Below are 19485 nucleotides of genomic sequence, written 5' to 3' on the forward strand. Positions count from 1 at the left end.
TCGCCAACTTCCTCCTCAGCGCCAGCTACACCAGTATCCTCATCCTGTTGTACTTCAACAGTGACATCTTCAATTTGCATATCAGCAAGTGGACTGTGGGTGCTCCTTTCAGCACTTGCAGGGGGCGTGCAAATGGCGGAAAGAGCCACCTCTTCCCGTCCAGTGCTGGGAAGGTCAGGCATCGCAACCACCACCACACTTGGACTCTCCTTGGGGATTTGTGATATCTTCTTAGAAAGCACAGTTCTTCGCTGTGCTTTTGCCAGCTTAACTCTTTTGATTTTTTTAGTGGGAGGAGGGCTTCCATCGTCATGTGCAGCTGAACCACTAGTTATGAACATACTAGGGATCGACTTTAGCCATTCCTTGCCACTCCGTGTCGTAAATGGCATATTGGCAAGTTTACGTTTCTCTTCAGCTGATTTAAATGTTTTTTTCAAGGTCATTTTCCTGAACTTTGTCATTTGGGATTGTATGTGCCCTCTATTATGACATTGGGCATCGGCCTTGGCAGACGACGTTGATGGCATGTTATCGTCTATGTCATGACTAGAGGCAGCAGCTTCAGCACTAGGAGGAAGTGGTTCTTGATCTTTCTCTATTTTATTTTTATCAGAGAAAGTTTGGTCCTCCATTTATGTTATATCGATTTGATATATACGTGCGGCTAAACACAGAAAATATTTCTTTATTTTTGCTGGAGAGTAGTGCACTTTGTGGGTTACACCAGCCTTTAAGAAATGAGCCAGCCGGCTCTTTACTTATGGGACACAGGCGCACGCTTGGCGCTGCTCCTTTGTTGATGCATGTGCGGCTACTGCGCACACAATTCACAAACACAGAAAATAATTTTTTTTTTGGTTTGGACTGGAGTGTACTTTGGGGGTTACAGCACCCTTTAACGGTCAAGCCAGCCGGCCCTTTACTTATGACACAGGCGCACGCTTGGCACTACTTTGTTGATGCACGTGCAGCTACTGCGCACACAATTCACAAACACAGAAAATAATTTTTTTTTGGTTTGGACTGGAGTGTACTTTGGGGGTTACAGCACCCTTTAACGGTCAAGCCAGCCGGCCCTTTACTTATGACACAGGCGCACGCTTGGCACTACTTTGTTGATGCACGTGCGGCTACTGCGCACAGAATTCACAAACACAGAAAAAATATTATTTTTTTAGCACTTGGGGGGAGCACCCCTGATGGACAGAGCAACCCCTGGACAACACTACAGCACCCCTTTAGGACTGGGACACTGCACAGGACTTTGGAGTGGACACAGCCCCTATGGACAACTGACTGCACAACACAGTCCAGCCAGCCCCTATGGACTTTGAAGTAGTGGACACAGCCCTTATTAACAACAGCAGCACAGCACAACACAGCCAGCCCCTATGGACTTTGAAGTAGTGGACAACAGCAGCACAGTGCAGCACAACACTACTCTGCACTACACTACACAGCCCAGCCAGCCCTAACTCCCACCCTCCCTCTTCACTGTCCACAGCCGAGTGAGAAAATGGCGCCGACGTGGGTACCTTATATAGGATCCAAAACCCGCGAGACCCGAAAGGCGGGATGATGACGTTTTGCCTCAATTTCAGATCCGAGTCAGGCGGGAAAAGTCGAGCCTGACTCGGATCTGCCTCGGATCGGGGGGGCTCGGGGGGGTTCGGATTTCAGAAATCCGAACCCGCTCACCCCAAATAAAAATGTATATAGTATAATGAGTGACATGTTATGTGAGTATATAGATGTATAATAAGATATAATATGAGATATGGTAAGAACTTACCCTTGTTATCTCTATTTCTACGAAGTCCATAGGGTTCCACAGGATCCCTTGGGGTATAGGTGTGACGTCAGTCATCGGGCACCAAAGAGTTAAGCTTTCAGCCTCCCAGGATGCACTAGGTCCCCCTCCTATACCCCGCCCCCGAGCCAAGGCATCTCAGTTAGTTACCAAGCCATAGGCCGGAGGAGGAGAAGGAAGAGAGAGAACAAAGATCTGGACACATACAAGAATCACCTTCTCACCAGAGGGAGACGGAAAACCGGTGACCAGAGCAAAGCCCATCTGCAGCACAGGTGCGACAGGGCGGGAGTCCTGTGGAACCCTATGGACTTCGTAGAAATAGAGATAACAAGGGTAAGTTCTTACCATATCTCATATTTTCTACTTCAGGGTCCATAGGGTATCCACAGGATACCTTGGGGATGTCCCAAAGCAGTATCCTTTAAGGGTGGGGACGCCCCTGTGCAGAAAGGAGAATCCGCCGCCCGAAGGAAGCATCCTGAGAGGCGAAGGTGTCAAACCTGTAAAACCTCACGAAGGTATGGACAGAGGACCACGTAGCAGCCTTGCAGATCTGGACTGCAGAGGCACCACGTCGAGCTGCCCACGAAGGACCCACAGACCTAGTGGAATGAGCCTTCACAGAAGGAGGAACCGGTAGGCCTTCATGAAGATAAGCTTCAGAAATAGCCATACGGATCCAGGCTGCCAAAGTTTGCTTTGAAGCAGGCCAACCCTTTTTACGGAAGCCACAGAGGACAAACAAAGCGTCCGACTTCCTAAACGAAGAAGTGCGGTCAACATAAGTCCCTAAGGCCCGCACAACATCCAAAGAGGCCTCACCCACGGAAAGACCCGGTGAGTTAAAGGCCGGAACAACGATTTCCTCGTTAACATGAAACTGGGAAACAACTTTGGGAAGAAACTCGGGCCGAGTGCGGAGCACTGCCCTGTTCCCATGAAAAACCAAGAAAGGGGGTCTACAAGAAAGAGCCCCTAACTCAGAAACACGTCTGGCCGAAGCAATAGCCAGAAGGAAAACAGTCTTAGCGGTTAGCCATTTAAGATCCACTGAGCCCAGTGGTTCAAACGGCGGTCCTTGGAGAGCCCTCAGGACCACAGCCAAATCCCAAGGCGCCACAGGTGGAACAAAGGGCGGCTGAATGCGGACAACACCTTGCATAAAGGTGCGCACATCCGGGATTGTAGCAATCCTACGGTGAAACCAGACAGACAGGGCCGAAACCTGTACCTTCAAAGAAGCAAGGCGAAGCCCATGATCCAGTCCCGCTTGTAGGAAGGCGAGAATCCGAAACAGACTAAACTCCCGCGGTGCATAACCTCTCAGTCGACACCACTGGAAGAACGTATGCCACACGCGATGGTATATCCTCGCGGAAGACGGTTTCCGAGCTGGCAACATGGTACGCACCGCAGAGCTGGAAAACCCCCGGGACCTCAGCATGGCCGTCTCAACAGCCACGCCGTCAAAGACAGCCGAGTCAGGTCCGGGTGAAGACAAGGACCCTGAGACAGAAGGTCCGGACGTAGCGGCAACCGCAGAGGACTGACCACGGACAGACCTTGAAGGTCTGAGAACCAGTGCCGTCTGGGCCACGCGGGAGCTATCAACAGGAGCGTCCCTCCTTCCTGTTTGAATTTCTGGATTACCCGTGGAAGAAGGGAGACCGGAGGGAACAGGTTTGCGAACCGGAACGTCCACCGGACGGACAGAGCATCCACCAGAGACGCCCCTTCGTCTCTTGTGCGAGACCCGTACACCGGCAACTTGTTGTTGTGCCGGGACGCCATGAGGTCGATCTCTGGAAGACCCCACCTGTCCACCAGCAGTTGAAAAACGTCCAGTGCAGGGACCATTCCCCCGGATGAACGCCCTGGCGACTTAGAAAGTCCACCTCCCAATTTAGCACTCCCGGGATGAAGACCGCTGATATGGCCGGAAGAATGCGCTCCGCCCAAACCAGGATCCGAGACACCTCTACGAGAGCCGCCCGACTGCGGGTTCCTCCTTGCCTGTTTATGTAGGCCACGGTGGTAGCATTGTCCGACTGGACCTCTACCAGGTGACCCTGGAGAAACCGATGTGCCTGCTGGAGAGCATTGAAGACCGCACGGATTTCCAAGATATTTATGGGAAGCTCCGCTTCTGTCGGCGTCCACCTGCCCTGGAACAAGTGTGGACCCAAAACCGCTCCCCAGCCCCGAAGACTGGCGTCCGTTGTCAACAGGACCCAATTTGGAACCCAGAACGGACGTCCCTTGTTGAGGTGGATCGTCTGTAACCACCAAGCAAGGGACAGGCAAACTTCCGGGGTGAGCACAATCGTCTGGGACTTCAGAGACTGAGGCAGCCCGTTTAACTTGGACAGGATCAGGTGCTGCAGAGGTCTGGAGTGAAACTGGGCGTATTCCACCATGTCGAACACCGACACCATGCAGCCCAGTAACCTCATCGCCGAGTGTAGGGACACCCGGCGGCTGTGCAGACAACTGCGCACCCTTGACTGTAAAGCAGAGATCTTGTCCTCCGTCACGAAGATCCTTTGCTGTCCCGAGTCCAATAAGGCTCCAAGATGCAGAATCCTCCAAGTCGGGATTAGAGTGGACTTCTGCCAGTTGATTAGCCAGCCATGCCGTTGCAGCAGTGCAATGGTCAGGTCCAAGTGGCGTAACAGGAGCTCTGGAGATCCTGCCACCAATAACAGGTCGTCCAAGTACGGCAACATGCAGACTCCCTGCAGCCGCAGAGAAGCCGCCATGACCTTGGTGAAAACCCGTGGTGCTGTCGCCAGGCCAAAAGGTAACGCCCGAAACTGGAAGTGGTCACTGCGGATTGCAAACCTGAGGAACTGTTGATGGCGCAAAAGAATAGGGACATGCAGGTAAGCGTCCTGTATGTCCAATGACACCATGTAGTCCCCAGGTTCCAGCGCCAGAATGATGGACCGTAGGGTCTCCATCCGAAACTTCGGTACCCGCAAAGACCTGTTGAGTGCTTTGAGGTTGAGAATCGGACGATACGACCCATTGGGTTTCTGTACCAAAAAAAAGATTTGAATAGAAACCCTGGCCCCTCTGGGAGAATGGAACAGGCACTATAACTCCAGCCTGGAGCATAGTGTGCAATACCTTCTGCAGCTCCGTAGCCTTGTTCCGGTCTGATGGTAGACCCGTGGTGAAGAATCGAGCCGGGGGTCTGTGCCGGAAGGAGAGGGCGTACCCGTGGGAGACCACCTCCAGAACCCAAGTGTCTGTCGTAGTGGTCGACCAACACTGGGCGAACTGCAGCAGGCGGCCTCCCACCCTGGGATCCCCCAAAGGGTGGCCCGGGCCGTCAGGCCGCAGGCTTGTCATCTGGCTTGGGGGCCGGACGTCTGGTACTCCATGTCTGCTTCCGGGGCTTGACCAATTTCTTAGGGCCAGCCTGTCGAGGAAACGACTGTGGTTTGGGCCTGCCCTGGGCCCTAGATGACCGAAAGGACGATGGTCCAGAACCAGAAGGAGCAGCGGCCGACGGGAGACAAGCCGATTTGGCTGCCGCCAGCGTGGCCACAATCTTATCCAGATCCGGACCGAAGAGAACTTCTCCGGTAAACGGCAACGCCTCCAGACCCTTTTTGGAATCTGCGTCCGCCTTCCAGGATCACAGCCACAAGGTGCGACGAGCAGCTACCGCTGCTGAAGAAATCCTAGACACCAGAGTACTAATGTCTAGAGCCGCCTCGTTCATGTAGGTGGCCGAATCACGGAGATTGCCAATCAACTCCACCTGTTCGGCCGGACAGTCGGAATCAAAAGAAGCCTCTAATGAATCCGCCCAGCGCTCCATCGCTCTGGCAACCCAGCAAATGGCCATAGCCGGCCGTGCTGCCCCCCCCACAAGGGAATAAGCGGACTTCAGGCAGATCTCCACCTTGCGGTCCGTAGCATCCTTAAGGGAGGACATGGATGGCATCGGCAATGTGGCACTACGGACAAGACGGGTCACGTGAGAATCCACCTGTGGAGGGGATTCCCATTTTGCAAAATAATTAATTATCCACGAACGGATAAGCCACCGCCAGGCGTCTCTGCGGCTGGTATCTTTTACCAGGCTGTTTCCACGCCTCCTCTAAATGGTCCACCAACTGACCCGAAAGAGGAAAGACTGTGGCATCGCCCTTCACATCTTTGAAAAAGGCATACTTAGATTTAGCCGCTGGGGGAACTTAGTCCTCAATCACCAAGGCTGTGCGGACCGCCCGAATAAGTCCAGGAATATATACTTTGGACTTAGCATCAGCGTCCTTAGCATGGAGAGGTTCCTGATCGTAAGGATCCAGAATCTCCCCATCATCAGACGTCCCCTCGTCATCCTCATAAGGAGCCGACAGAGACGCCACCAGCCGTTTATGCGGCCGCATCACAGACTCCCCTTGCAACACATCCAACAAGTGCTGTACAGAACTCGTCAGGGAGTTAACCCACGCTGGCTCCTGAGAAACCGGGAGCGGGGAAATAGGGAGACTGTGGGGTACCACCAATTGTCGTGGGAAACCCTGCATGGGTGACGACACCACTGACTGCTGGGACAAACCCATCGGTGTACACACGGGCTGCGGAGCTAACTGGCCCACTAAGGCTGTAAGCGCTTGAGCGAAACAAGCCCAGGGCGGCTCCTGTACCGGTGCAGTAACCGTAAGAGGCTGCGCCATAGACAAACACTGCCGGCAGAGGCCAACCGCGCTACCCTCCCCCTCCGCTAACGGTACTTTACACGTAGTACACTGTAGCCGGAGGGGAAAATCACTTTCAGACATGATGGCACCACGTATGTGACCCCTCTCACCAATTATATATTTAAGAGGCGAGAGACCACCCTGCAGCACTGCACCGCAAGGGCTTAGCAGAAAAAACAGGGACAGTATAAAGCTGGCAGTTTAGAAAAAAAGTTACAGGCAGCAGCGCTAGCACAGTCACATACAATGCAGAGAAATAACAATTCCTGCACTAACAGCGCTGATCACTCAACTACACAGACACAGGGCCTGGTAGGACACAGCGCAGCATACACAGACCTGACCCAAATCGGAGGAGAGGTATGCGGGGGGACCCAGACCACGATGCTTCCAATGCAGGCTCCAGCAGCGTTCACCATGCTTCAGAAAAGATGGCCGCCGAGGAGCAGAGAGAAGGCTGGCCTGGGGGAGGAGCGCTGACACAGGGCCAGTCAGCACAGTGCAGAGAGGGCTGTGTGTGTGCAGCGGGGGAGGCGCCGGCTGTGAGACAGGGAAGGCGCGCTCCCCTGGCATGCATTTAACCCCTGGGACGCCGCAGCGCTACCGCTCTGCAGCGGTCCGCTGTCCCAGGGGGTAGTGGAAGCGTAGGTTGGTCGCCTGGCTCCACGCTGCAGCCAGTCCCCAGGGAGCCCCCTGCCTGGGGACTTAGGACCATGTGATCAGCGGGGACCCCCCGCTGCTTACCTCTGTCCCCCTTGAATCCGGCCATGGTCCGGAACATCTGGGGTCACCGCTAGCTGTGACCCCAGATGTCCACCAGCATCCCTGGATCAGTACCGGCATTCTGGTACCGGCGGGGTGTAGGGAAGACAGCATGGACGTCAGGACTGACTGTCCATGCTGTTCATCCAGATGTGCAGCCACAGCTGCATGAAGAAAAAGCTTCAGGGGCTCTTCTAAGCCCCCCTCTAGCAGGTGCCTCCGACTACGGCCAGGCACCAAACGAAACTGAGATGCCTTGGCTCGGGGGCGGGGTATAGGAGGGGGACCTAGTGCATCCTGGGAGGCTGAAAGCTTAACTCTTTGGTGCCCGATGACTGACGTCACACCTATACCCCAAGGTATCCTGTGGATACCCTATGGACCCTGAAGTAGAAATAGTATAATGAGTGACATGTTATGCAAGTATATAGATGTATAATAATGTATAGAGTATAATGAGTGACATGTTATGCGATTATATAGATGTATAGAGTATAATGAATTACATGTTATGTGAGTACAGTATATAGATGTATAATGAGTAACAAGTTATGTGAGTATATAGATGTATAATAATGTATAGAGTATAATGAGTGACATGTTATGCAAGTATATAGATGTATAATAATGTATAGAGTATAATGAGTGACATGTTATGCGAGTATATAGATGTATAATAATGTATAGAGTATAATGAGTGACATGTTATGTGAGTATATAGATGTATAAGATATATAGTATAATGAGTGACATGTTATGCAAGTATATAGATGTATAATAATGTATAGAGTATAATGAGTGACATGTTATGTGAGTATATAGATGTATAATAATGTATAGAGTATAATGAGTGACATGTTATGTGAGTATATAGATGTATAATAATGTATAGAGTATAATGAGTGACATGTTATGTGAGTACTCAGTATATAGATGTATAATAATGGATATAGTATGAGTGACGTGTTATGTGAGTATATAGATGTATAAAAATGTATATAGTATAATGAGTGACATGTTATGTGAGTATATAGATGTATAATAATGTATATAGTATGAGTGACATGTGAGTATATAGATGTATAATAATGTATAGAGTATAATGAGTGACATGTTATAATCTCTGTGTGTTTTCTCTCAGGCTTTGGCTCAGCTCCAACTTAAACCAAACAGCAACCTCTCCCGCCCATACCACTGAGTCCGGGGAGAGCCCTGTGTACAGTCAATTACTAATATTCATTCACTGACGAATTGTGAGTACCCCACGTTACACGTCCCCATTTATTTAGCTGTATCCGTTAGTTTATATTTCGTCACCCGAAACCGTGCGGGTACAGATGACAATAGTGTCCATTTCAGGACATGTGCCTCCCCCGCAGCAGCGAGTTGGTCTCTCCCTGTTCCAGCTGATTTCAGGTCTGTGCCTCTTCGCCTGAACCAAGACTCCACAGAGGACGCGACCATTCCCGAAACAGGGGTGATCGCGCGAACCGTTCCTCTGTGACTGTCTCTATTTTGTTTCGTGTCTTAGATATTACATATTTATGGATATAGAGTGTCTATATAATGTGTTGGTATAGTGACAGATGAGACTTCCCGCAGAGTGTACAGTCACTGGCCAAGCGCTTTGGTGGCGACCCCCCCATTTTGTCGTTGGTACGCTCCGCCTCCAGCTGACCGGCCTGGAATCACGGTTTGGATCCTCGGACTGGTCGCCCCGGAGTCTCCGTGTTCTGTCGGCCTTTCCCCAGGCTCTTACCTTGAGAGGGTCCCCGGACAGCTCAGGGGCGCCCGGGAGAGTGAGAGGTGCGGAGGCCCCGGCCTTACTGTAGTGAGAAGCGGCCCAGGCCCTGTCCCCCCGGATACCCCGCAGCCTCCCCACGGACTCGGCCTCAGAAATGGGAGACACCGGCAGCGAGCGCAGCAAGCCACCCAGCCTTCCCCCGCGCTGCCCATGCGGATTCTGGGGGTAAGAGACGCGGGCTCCCGGCCCTACTATGCTGCTGACCTCAAAGGGGGGGGGGTCCCCTAACCCCTGCGGTGCCTTATCTGTCAGAGGGAGCAGGTTATATCAGGGGATCACCTTATGTCAGTAGTGCCTCATCTATCCCCACTAGACTCTTATTTGTCAGTGGAAGCAGGTCATATTAGGGGGTGGGGGTTGCTTTACCCCGGCAGTGTCTCATCTGCCCCCTTAGCTGGGGCCCAACACCTCCTCAGTCCATTTACCCAGACCCACAACTGCCCCCTAACTCGCCTCCAGGCCCTCATCTGTCCTCAGACCCGCCCTAAAACCCTTATTTGATCTTTCCCCTGACTCACCCCAAGACCATCATTTGTCCCTTAACCTGCCCCCATACCCTCCTCTGTTCCCCTGACTCCCCCATACCCTCCTCTGTTCCCCTGACTTCCTCCCCCCCAGACCATAATCTTTTCCATTATCCCACTTGACCCTCACCTTGTTCCTAAACCTCCCTATATCATATCTCATCAACACTCCCCCAGAACCTTATCTGTCACCCAACTCCTCCCCCCCAGAGCATTATGTCAAGTGTACCAGGCCATATCAGGAGGGTCAGCCAACTCCTACAGTGCCATAACTGTCAGTGGTCACCATACTTGTAGATCAGCTCTCATCTTCCAAACACACCCTAATATCATGGAAATGGCAATATTAGCACACCAAACATACACTGGAGAACACTTTATTTCCAGCACAGATCTTACACCAGGATGGACGCCTCATTACGGCGATTAAACCTAATATAGATCATCAGTCCAGTAAGAACATATCCCACCTTTACTTATGAGCGCACCCTCTATTGCAGGGGTGGGCAATAAATGGCCCTCCAGCTGTTGTTGTACTACAAATACCAGCATGCATTGCATTTTCAGCGTGGCCAAATGGGGAAAACTGTGGCAGGAAATTCTGAGATGTGTAGTTTTACAACATCTGGGGGGCTGTTTATTGCCCACCCCTACTCTATTGCCTCTATTATACTGGGTTCACCATTACTGCCTCCATTGTAGGGTATGTGCGTTATCATGTACACATCTCTTACCACCCGAGGCTCCATTTACCCCTGTGTTTAGTGAAGGTCATCCCAGCCCACCCAATTACCATTTATGGCATCTCATATAATAGTTGCAGCTCCATTTTATTGTGAGTGTCTCTCTCCACACACCATACAGCTTGGCTACCATCTCAGAATCATCACCACCACCTCTGTCCTAAGGTTTCCTCATCACTAAGCCACCCCTTATCAATTTAGGACAATCCCTGTGTTTATAAGTCAGTGCCCACTGGCCTTTTAAAGACTACCTCCCTATACTAGGGGTGGCATCTTTAGCAAAGCCTCCCTGGATTTGTAGTACTGAAACATAATCATTGTAAGTTGTGAATCGGGTGACGTGTGGGCCGTTACCCAAGGTTAACCAAGCTTAAACAATTATCTTTGTGGATATTACGCTGTTTACATAAGAGTTCTGTGTGGTGTTATACGCCTATTTATTACAGTATATGATATGCTCTTTACAATGTCCAAGTCACTGGTAACCTGAATATAACCTTGGCGATTCACAACATTGGGCTCAATTCAATTCAATACAAAATGAATAGTGCTGGGAGCTCCCGGGGCTATTCAGTTAAGCCCGACCTGAAGGATTTATTCTTGCATCCCTCCTGGAAATCCGATAAAACTGCTGGCGCGATGCTGTTTTCTGCCCTTAGCGCGGCAGAAACAGCATCGCGCCGGGCCTTATGTCGAAGAATGACGGTTCTCACAACTAACCACCATGTTCAAGGCGTGAGAACCGGCATTCTCCGACTTAATAGCGTGCTGAATTGAATAGCTTCGGGAGCTCCTGGCGCTATTCATTTTGCATCAAATTGAGCCCATTGTCTTCATGTGAGTCAAAATAGTTCCTCCTTACTGTCCTGTAAGCTATTTGTCAGACACAGTACATATGTTAGCAGCCTGTGAGGTGGTTATGGATTCATTTATTAGTTGACCTAAGAGTTTTACATTAAGAATAGGTGGTCCCAATGGCCATTCAATATCATACATACTGTGTGAAATTAAATACATGCCACTAGTGGGCCTGAGTGAAGGGGTTCAGTGTGGCCATGGTGCCCTCAGGCCTGAAGAGGTCTTTTGACTGCATTTATTAACTACTCCATTACTGATACAGGTCATGGCTTTTCCTAGATATCTCAGCCTATATAATAGCCTATGTGACCGGTATATTGCTATACAATATGAATTGTTTGTTAGTTTACTACAGAAAGACTTTTTGTAATAATCAGAGAGCATGCTGGGGCTTATTGTATTAAGTGACAGGTCTTTGGTTTCGAGTCCTTAGCGCTCCCGTTCAGCAGAGGCAGCTACTGTGCAGTTATTGGGACTGCAGCTTATATCTTCAGTACAAACTAGTGACATCCCTGACACACCAATGGCTTGGGAGGAAGAATGTTGGCTCATACATTCCATTGGTGGCCATCTCTGTTTAAGGCCATGATCCTGAGCTGTATGGTTTGGTGTTATATAGATTATGGAGCCCTCACAGATATGTTTATGATGTCGCACCTGGACATTAGCTGAAGCGATGGGTCAATGTTTTGTTGTTGGACTGTTTCTGGGATTATTGGCTAATATGGTTTTCCAATTAATCTGGTATGAAAAGGTGTTTTGACAAATGCAGGCCCCCAACCTTGTGTAGCAAATGGTTAGACTTCCTTTTTGCCTGAAATTGGGCCTTCAGAGCATGCGGCTCACCCACAGGTTATCAGTATGTCTGATGAGCGAGGTGTGAGCGTGGATTGCTGGACCATCCTTGGGCTGTAGTGCAGTAAAAGCATCATGGCTCCCCCTGATTACCCTATACTATGTGAGTGGCAAGTTCAATTGAGTGCTGATCTTAAGTGGGCATCTCCTTTTGAATGTTAATGAGCTGAATGGAATTTGCAGGTCACACATTATTTTATGTAGCTTTAGTTCTGACAGGTTGGGGTTATTTACGCATATTTGAATACTGTCATATGGAGCTGCTCATAAGGAAACTAATGACTAAATCCTTCTTCTGGCTTCGCTTTGCTTGTTGAATGTATTTGTTCATTCATTATAGTTTGTGTGATTCATATAATTTTGTTTTCATGCTAGTTTTTTTTTTTATGTCATTTTTTTTCTTTTTTTGTACATATGGATAGCGGGATGTGATAAGGTTGTTTGCTGGGGAAAATTGCTTACAAAATTATTTACTAAGAATCCGACAAATTAGGGGTCTTTATATTTCATTACGCTAAGATTCAGGAGATCTCTGCCACCTGTGACTGTTATAGGTGGGCTGGTGGCTGTTCTGTGCTGGCAAAAACAACCCTCCTGCGGATCTGTCCATCCCATCATGCCCTGCCACTTATTTGCCATTAGGACATGCAGAAACTGTGGCAGGGCATGCTGGGATGTGTAGTTTCACAGCAGCTGGCAGGCCGCATTTTGAACACCCACCCACATAGCAGTCAATTTTAAGGGATTATTATTATTTTTTTGAATTGTTATTCTGAGTCGCTGCCTAGCCCTGCAGTGGCATAACTGAGAGAGTACCATATCCTAGACAAGTAATGGGCCCCTTCAATCTTCCACCTGTGGCCCTCAGCTGCCTCCTACCTTATTGGATTTGTTATTGTGGCAATGAAATGTCTGCTGATATGATATTACAGATACCTGTCTTCTGTTGATGAAGTGTTTGTATGCACTTGTCACTGAGATCAGGGCCGTTTGAAGGATGGAGGGCCAGCCTTGCAGCCTATGAAATGTATCACGTTGCCTGTCGCAGTTCCTGACACCTCTGCCAGTAACCGGGCTTACCAGGACCACTCAGCGTTACTTTCACTGATTGGCTGGATTAACATGCAGGAGTGGGCGTAACAAGTACCCAGACATCGGAACCTCACAGTTATTCTAGTTATGGGGAGCAGGATAATTGTTAAAAAGAAATAACGTATAAACCTAGATTGAATATTTTGTAGAGCTGTGAGGTTTGTGCATGACTAGTGGAATGGACAATCCATAGGCAGCATGGTGGGGCAGTGGTTTGCTTGCGGCCTCACAGCACTGATTTCTTGGGTTCGCTTCCCTCCAAGGCCTTGTCTGTGTGGAGTTTGCATGCTCTCCCAGTGTTTGCATTGGTTTCTTCCCACAATCTTACCAGTAGGCTAAAGTGTATGTTTGCACATGTGATAGGCAATATAGGGCCTGATTCAGAGCCGCTCGTAAGCGGCCGCTCGTTCGTTCCGAGCGATGTTAGCCCAACTGCGCATGCGTACGGATCGTTATACGCATGCGCTAACCAGTCAGTGCGGCCGAAATTCATGTGCTCGCAAAATAGCGAATGCCTGCTATTTTGAGTGACAGAAAGAGGCGTATGTGGGTGGTAACAGGGGAAGGTGCTTGAAAATGGGGAGTGTAAATCAGAACGCAGGCGTGCTTAAAGGTCAAAACGGGCGTTTTATGGGTGTGCATATTTAAAACAGCAGCGTCATTGACCACGTCACTGGGTTATTTTATAGTCAGAACTGCTCGCAAAATTGTGGTAGCAAACACCAACCCCAAGAATAGCGAGCAGTTCATACCCTTGTCGATGTACTCGATTAATCTAATAAATAGCGGACATGACGTAGGATGCGAGCGGCCAGGGGGCGTATTTTTCCAAAAAACGAACGCAAGTTTTGTTCACCCGTTCAGACATAGAGGCGTGAACAGACCGCAAAGAGCGAACGGTTCATTTGAATAGCCACCCCTTGTTTTAGAACGAACGACCGCAAATAGCGAGCGGCTCTGAATGAGGGCCATAGATTGCAAGCTCCACTGGGACAGGGACTAGTCTCTGAAAATCGCTGTTGAATATTTATGCACTATATAAATAGCTGTTAATAAATAAATTGCTGTTTGGGTCCTCGGAATGTGGCCGCATCCTCAGGGAGAGTCCGTCATTTGTATTGTGTTTATATTTGTACTGATTCATTCCTGGGATGGCACTGTGTTGTAAATGACAGATTGATATGGCTGAGTGTTGTTCTGCTCGTCATACACTTTAATTAGCAATTTAATGCCTGGTATGTTTCAGTATCCAGGGAACAGGTTTGTTACAGGACATGCTGAACAAAAAGCAAGGCTACACACACAAAGTACACAGTGATCGGAGACTCCACAGCAGGCTGTTTTGAAACTACAAGTCCCAGTATACCCTGCCACCTATCGGCTGGTAAGGCATGCTGGGACTTGTAGTTTCACAACAGCTGGAGAGCCACAGGTTGGATAGGCCTGCTCTACAGAATGTGATGTATACCTAGTTTTATGCAGTGATTGCTGTGCTAATAGGAAGGGGCATATAAAACACATTTCATTTGGATAGTGTTGGCAGTAAAAGGCCAGTTTTGAATAGTAGTGTGCAATGGAATCGGCATGTAATGCCGACACCGGAAGACCAACGCATGAAGATCCCGACTGGGCAGGTAAGTACCCTAACCCTCCCTTAGTGGTGCCTAACTCTAAAACTCCCGGGGTGGTGCCTAACCCTAAGACTCCCCGGGGTCCCTAAACCTAACCCTCCCGGGGGGTGCCTAACCCTAAGTCCCCCCCTGTTGGAGCCTAACCCTAACCCCCCCACCCCTAGCCTATGCCTAACCCTCCACGAGGACTGCATAACCCTAAGTCCCCCTCTGGGGGTGCTTAAACCTAACCACCCCCTGCGGCTACATCCTACGATTCCCCACTTACCTTCGTTCGGTATGCCGGACGGATTTCGGCATATGGATAAAGATAGGCGTTGGGATTTAGATGCCTATCTTCAGTAGCAGATCAGGCTTCCAGGCTCGTGATTCGTCAGCCGGCATTCCGGACGCCGGTAGTTGAACTGCATCCCGTGTGCAATGTGCTGTATAGACCTGACCGCAATATATGTGGTTCATGTTTGTGTTATTGCAATTCCCAACTGCCATCATACAGGCTGTGTTTGAAAAATGACAGGAGCTGATTGGCTGGTACTTGATCTCTCTCTACTTTATCACTCTCCAAGGCTTAGTACATGCGATGTAAAGTTATTATTTCAACATTTGCTAGGACACAACTTGCAGGGTAGCTCTGTCCCGCAGAAGAGATGGAAGCAAAGAGATAGCTGCTGTCACTCTGCTTCCGGCGACGGACTCGGCGAGCAGAATGAGCTCTACGGTAGCCCATAGGCTAAGTGTGCGAAGGACATCAGAAGATGGCATTAGCTACCAAGGCCAATTCTGGAGCTTGGTGAGTTTCCCAATTTAGCAGTCCCCACAATTTTGTAATAAAAAAATAGAGGGAATGCAGCAGATATCCGCTGTGAAACCCCTTCATACATCTTGGGGATGCTTAATGTTTTGGGGGGTAACCTCTGAAAACAGTCATTCCCAGCAAAATTGCTTTAACTATTCCCCTAAATGTGGTATCCTGTCTGTGACGCGCCATGGAGTCCCTAAGTGTCCAATGCTGCCATGTTGCTTTCCTGTGAAGTAATCTCTCCCACCTTATTCACGCTGGTACTCAAAGCCCTTCCCTTTGCGCAAACATTCGTCACCTGTATAGACGGCAGGGCATTGACTACAGCTTGGTTTGATTGAAGGGCAGGATTAGTTTAGACAAGGGTGACTTGGATCAGCAGGTTGGTGAGGCACAACGGGGGCGATTTTTAAATGTTTTAGCGTGCCCTCTCGAGCCTAACCCCCCCCCCCCCTCCCCTAGCCTATCCCTAACCCTCCACAGGGGGCTGCATAACCCTAAGTCCCCCTCTGGGGGTGCTTTAACCTAACCGCCCCCTGCGGCTACATCCTACGATTCCCCACTTACCTTTGTTCGGTATGTCGGCCGGCCGGATTTCGTCGTTGGGATTTAGATGCCTATCTTTAGTAGCAGGTCAGGCTTCCAGCCTCGTGATTTCGGCAGCCGGCATTCCGGACGCCGGTAGTTGAACTGCATCCCGTGTGCAATGTGCTGTATAGATCTGACCACAATATATGTGGTTCAAGTTTGTGTTATTAGATACTCTGTTTATTGGCCCTTGCTATTGTGCCATTTTATTTATAAACCAAGGTATTTTTAATCAGCTTCATTTATTTTCCGCATTATATTACCACAGGGGAGATGTGCTAAGCTTTTGGAGAGTGATAAAGTGGAAAGAGATAAAGTACCAACCAATCTGCTCCCAACTGCCATCTTACAGGCTGTTTGAAAAACGACAGGAGCTGATTGGCTGGTACTTTATCACTCTCAAAGGCTTAGTACATCTCCCTCCATGTGCTGTGTACACCTTGCTTTGTTATCCCTTGTTGGAAGGTTAGGGGAGATTCAGTTTCCGGCGATGTAGCAGCGTGATGTTTGGCTGCGCACGCCACCAGAAATTACGGTAGCCAGGCATCACTAATTTATCTCTGCATTTCTGTGGGGTGCCAGGGAAATTCAGCGATGTTACTGGTCGTTGCCGCTGCAGAAAATTGCATCTCCCCCTTAGACTGGCGCCAGTCTGTTTTTACGTTTAAAAATTGTCCAGTGTACTTTGGTTACAGCAGACACAGCTTTTGTGGCCTTTTGAAATTTTAATGAAGCGAAAAAAAACAAAAAAAAAAGTTGAATTGCATAACTTTTATATTACAATATTGAAAATAATTGGGAAGTAACAGCAGCAAACAAAAACATGACAAGACGTAGCTAAAATGCTCACACCCGGAGAATGGATCCTGCGCAAGGAAGCGGCTGCGCAATTCTAAATGCAGATGCAGCAGCAGGTGTCTGTAGACGAAACACACCTCCTGAATGCGTCTGCGATCCTGGGCTCGGCGCGCCTGGGGCGATATTGGTTTTTCGCGCACTATGGGCCATATTCAGTTTGGAGCGAAATGTCGTAATCGGCGATAATTTATCGCCGATGACATCATTTTCGCCTATTTCAATTATACCCGTATTCAATTTCAAAGACTTTTCGCAGGTTCAAAAAGCCTTTGAAAAAAAAACAGGGATCACTTTTCACCACTGAAATAGGTGGTGAAAAAAAGTGCAGAATTGGGGTTTAGGGGTGCAGGCTTAAAAAAATAGCCTGCACCCCTGGGAATGTCATTTAAATATAAACTGTGTAAAAAATATAAAATTGGGACACCCCAAAAAATTTACTTTAGTTTTGGGGGTAAAAAAATAGGGAACACACATCTAAAATAGCCAAATTGGATTGAGAGGGCTTCCCAAGTATGCGGCCGGTGTGTTCTTCATTGCGGGAGTAGCTGCAGGTGCATTTTTGCTTGATTTTTTTAAAATAATTTTAGGGACTTAAAAAAATGCTTACCCCCCCCCCCATATTCATGTACCCCAAATTTGATAGGAATAGTTATTTTTGCCCCCCCCCCAAAAAAATCTAACTGCTATTCTTCACCCCTTCTTCATAGACGCAAATATGCACCTGCCGCGGCTATTAGAAACCCCGACTTCCTTCAGCAGGTAAAAATGGGTGTTCCCATAGTGATCCCCCATGTCTAGACATCTTTAGGGGAGTCCCTGGAATATTTCCCGAAAATTCCCGTATTTTGGCGATACTTACCTTTTTGTCGCCTCCCATTTTCGTTGATTTGTAATTGAATATGGGGATAAAGCGGGCACGCGCCCGATACTTTATCCCCGGAAAACCAGCGATGTGGACTTTTCACTCCCAAATTGAATATGGTCCTACATATAGTAATATTTTTGTTGTCCTATATGGAGTAGCTGTAATGTTCATTGGTTTTGTTTTATGACTTATCGGACTTAGGGCCTGATTCAGAGACTGATGCTCTGAAAGAGCGCTCGCCCTTAATCAGGGCTTTTTTTTTTTTTTTGTGTATGTGTGGCCTCCTGGCCGCTCGCATAGCTGTGGGTGACCACCCATAGCTATTGCGAGCGGCCAGGATGATGGTCGCGATCATCGAGGGTTGCGACGAGACCCTTGTGGTAGGGTCTCGTGGCCGCAAGCCCCAGAGAGCTTCCGGCTCTAATAGAGCCGGAAGCTCTCCCACTGACATCACTGTGATGTCAGTGGGGCCGCTCAGAAACGGCAGGCGTTTGCTTGGGAACGCCTCCGTTTGTGAAGCCACCCCCCCGGCACGCCACCAAAACGGTGCGAGCTGTCGATCAAAAGCGACAGCCGCCCCCTTTTGGTGCGAGACCTGGAGCGACGGAGCGCCCGTCGCTAGCCGGCTCCGGCATGCGCAGTGGGCAAACATCGACCTGCTCACGAGCGCATAGCGCTTGCGAGCGGGTCTGAATCAGGCCCTTAGCTCCAGCCCTGTATTTGTATTTGCACACTGGTACCTGGGGTGTCAGTGTTATAGAGGACACGTTACGTCAGACCTGGCGATTTCATGCTCTGCGTTTTTTAGTGACTGGGAAAACGTTCTCTGAATGGGGTGTTTCTGGTGCATGGAGTGTCAGCTCTGGTGCTAGGCCTGGAAAAGTGGCGGCGTCGGGGCATTCTTTCATGCGTCCCCAGCTTCCCCATCCACGACACGTCTGCAGCGTTCCAAGGTAGATGAACTCTATTGCCTAGGGTGAGTGATATGAGACCTGTGTACCAGGTTCCAGCAGTACCCACACAGTTGTGCCAGGGTAGTGAATACGGTATGCAATCGGGAAGCCGGCGAACATAAGCCCGACAGCCGGGTTCCTGACTGCTTTATCCCGGCGAGGGTTAAACGACAGGTGTCCAATTCTAGACGCCTGTCATTTTACCGACGCTGGGAGACCGGCGCCTGGCGTCCCGATTAAAGTGATGCCGAGTGCCGACAGCCGCGGGGTGGGGGGAGGGTTAGGTTTAGGGCTCCCGGGGGGGACTTAGGGTTAGGCATCCCCCCTGGGAGCTTAGGGTTAGGCTAGGGGGAGGGAGGGTTAGGGTTAGGCACCCCCGTGGAGGACTAGGGGTTAGGCACTCCCCTGGGGCACTTAGGTGTACGTGGCAGGGTAGGTGGCGTTAGCTTTAGGCACAGAGCGGGGATTAGGGTTAGGCACTGGGGGGGAGGTCAGGGTTAGGCACCTCTAAGGAGGGTTAGGAGGGTTAGGTTAGTTGATACTTACCTGGGGACGATCAGGATTTTCAGCTGTGTTGGCCAGCCGCTGTCGGGATTTGAACCTCTGTCCTATTCGTATG

General features: G+C 49.6%; 1 protein-coding gene across 1 annotated transcript in view; it reads left to right on the plus strand.

Annotated features, from left to right (window-relative positions):
• The first annotated feature begins 8911 nt into the window (after positions 1-8911).
• The window catches only part of ZFAND3 (zinc finger AN1-type containing 3), a 193899-nt gene continuing 183325 nt past the window's right edge, over positions 8912-19485 (plus strand). The window contains exon 1 of the mRNA XM_088445363.1: positions 8912-9265. Within this exon, the coding sequence (XP_088301489.1) occupies positions 9195-9265 (71 nt within the window). The 5' untranslated portion in view covers positions 8912-9194. The remainder of the gene's footprint in view (positions 9266-19485) is intronic.

This window comes from Taudactylus pleione, unplaced genomic scaffold, assembly GCF_031769625.1.
Source record: "Taudactylus pleione unplaced genomic scaffold, aTauple2 ptg000378l, whole genome shotgun sequence".
Taxonomy (NCBI): domain Eukaryota; kingdom Metazoa; phylum Chordata; class Amphibia; order Anura; family Myobatrachidae; genus Taudactylus; species Taudactylus pleione.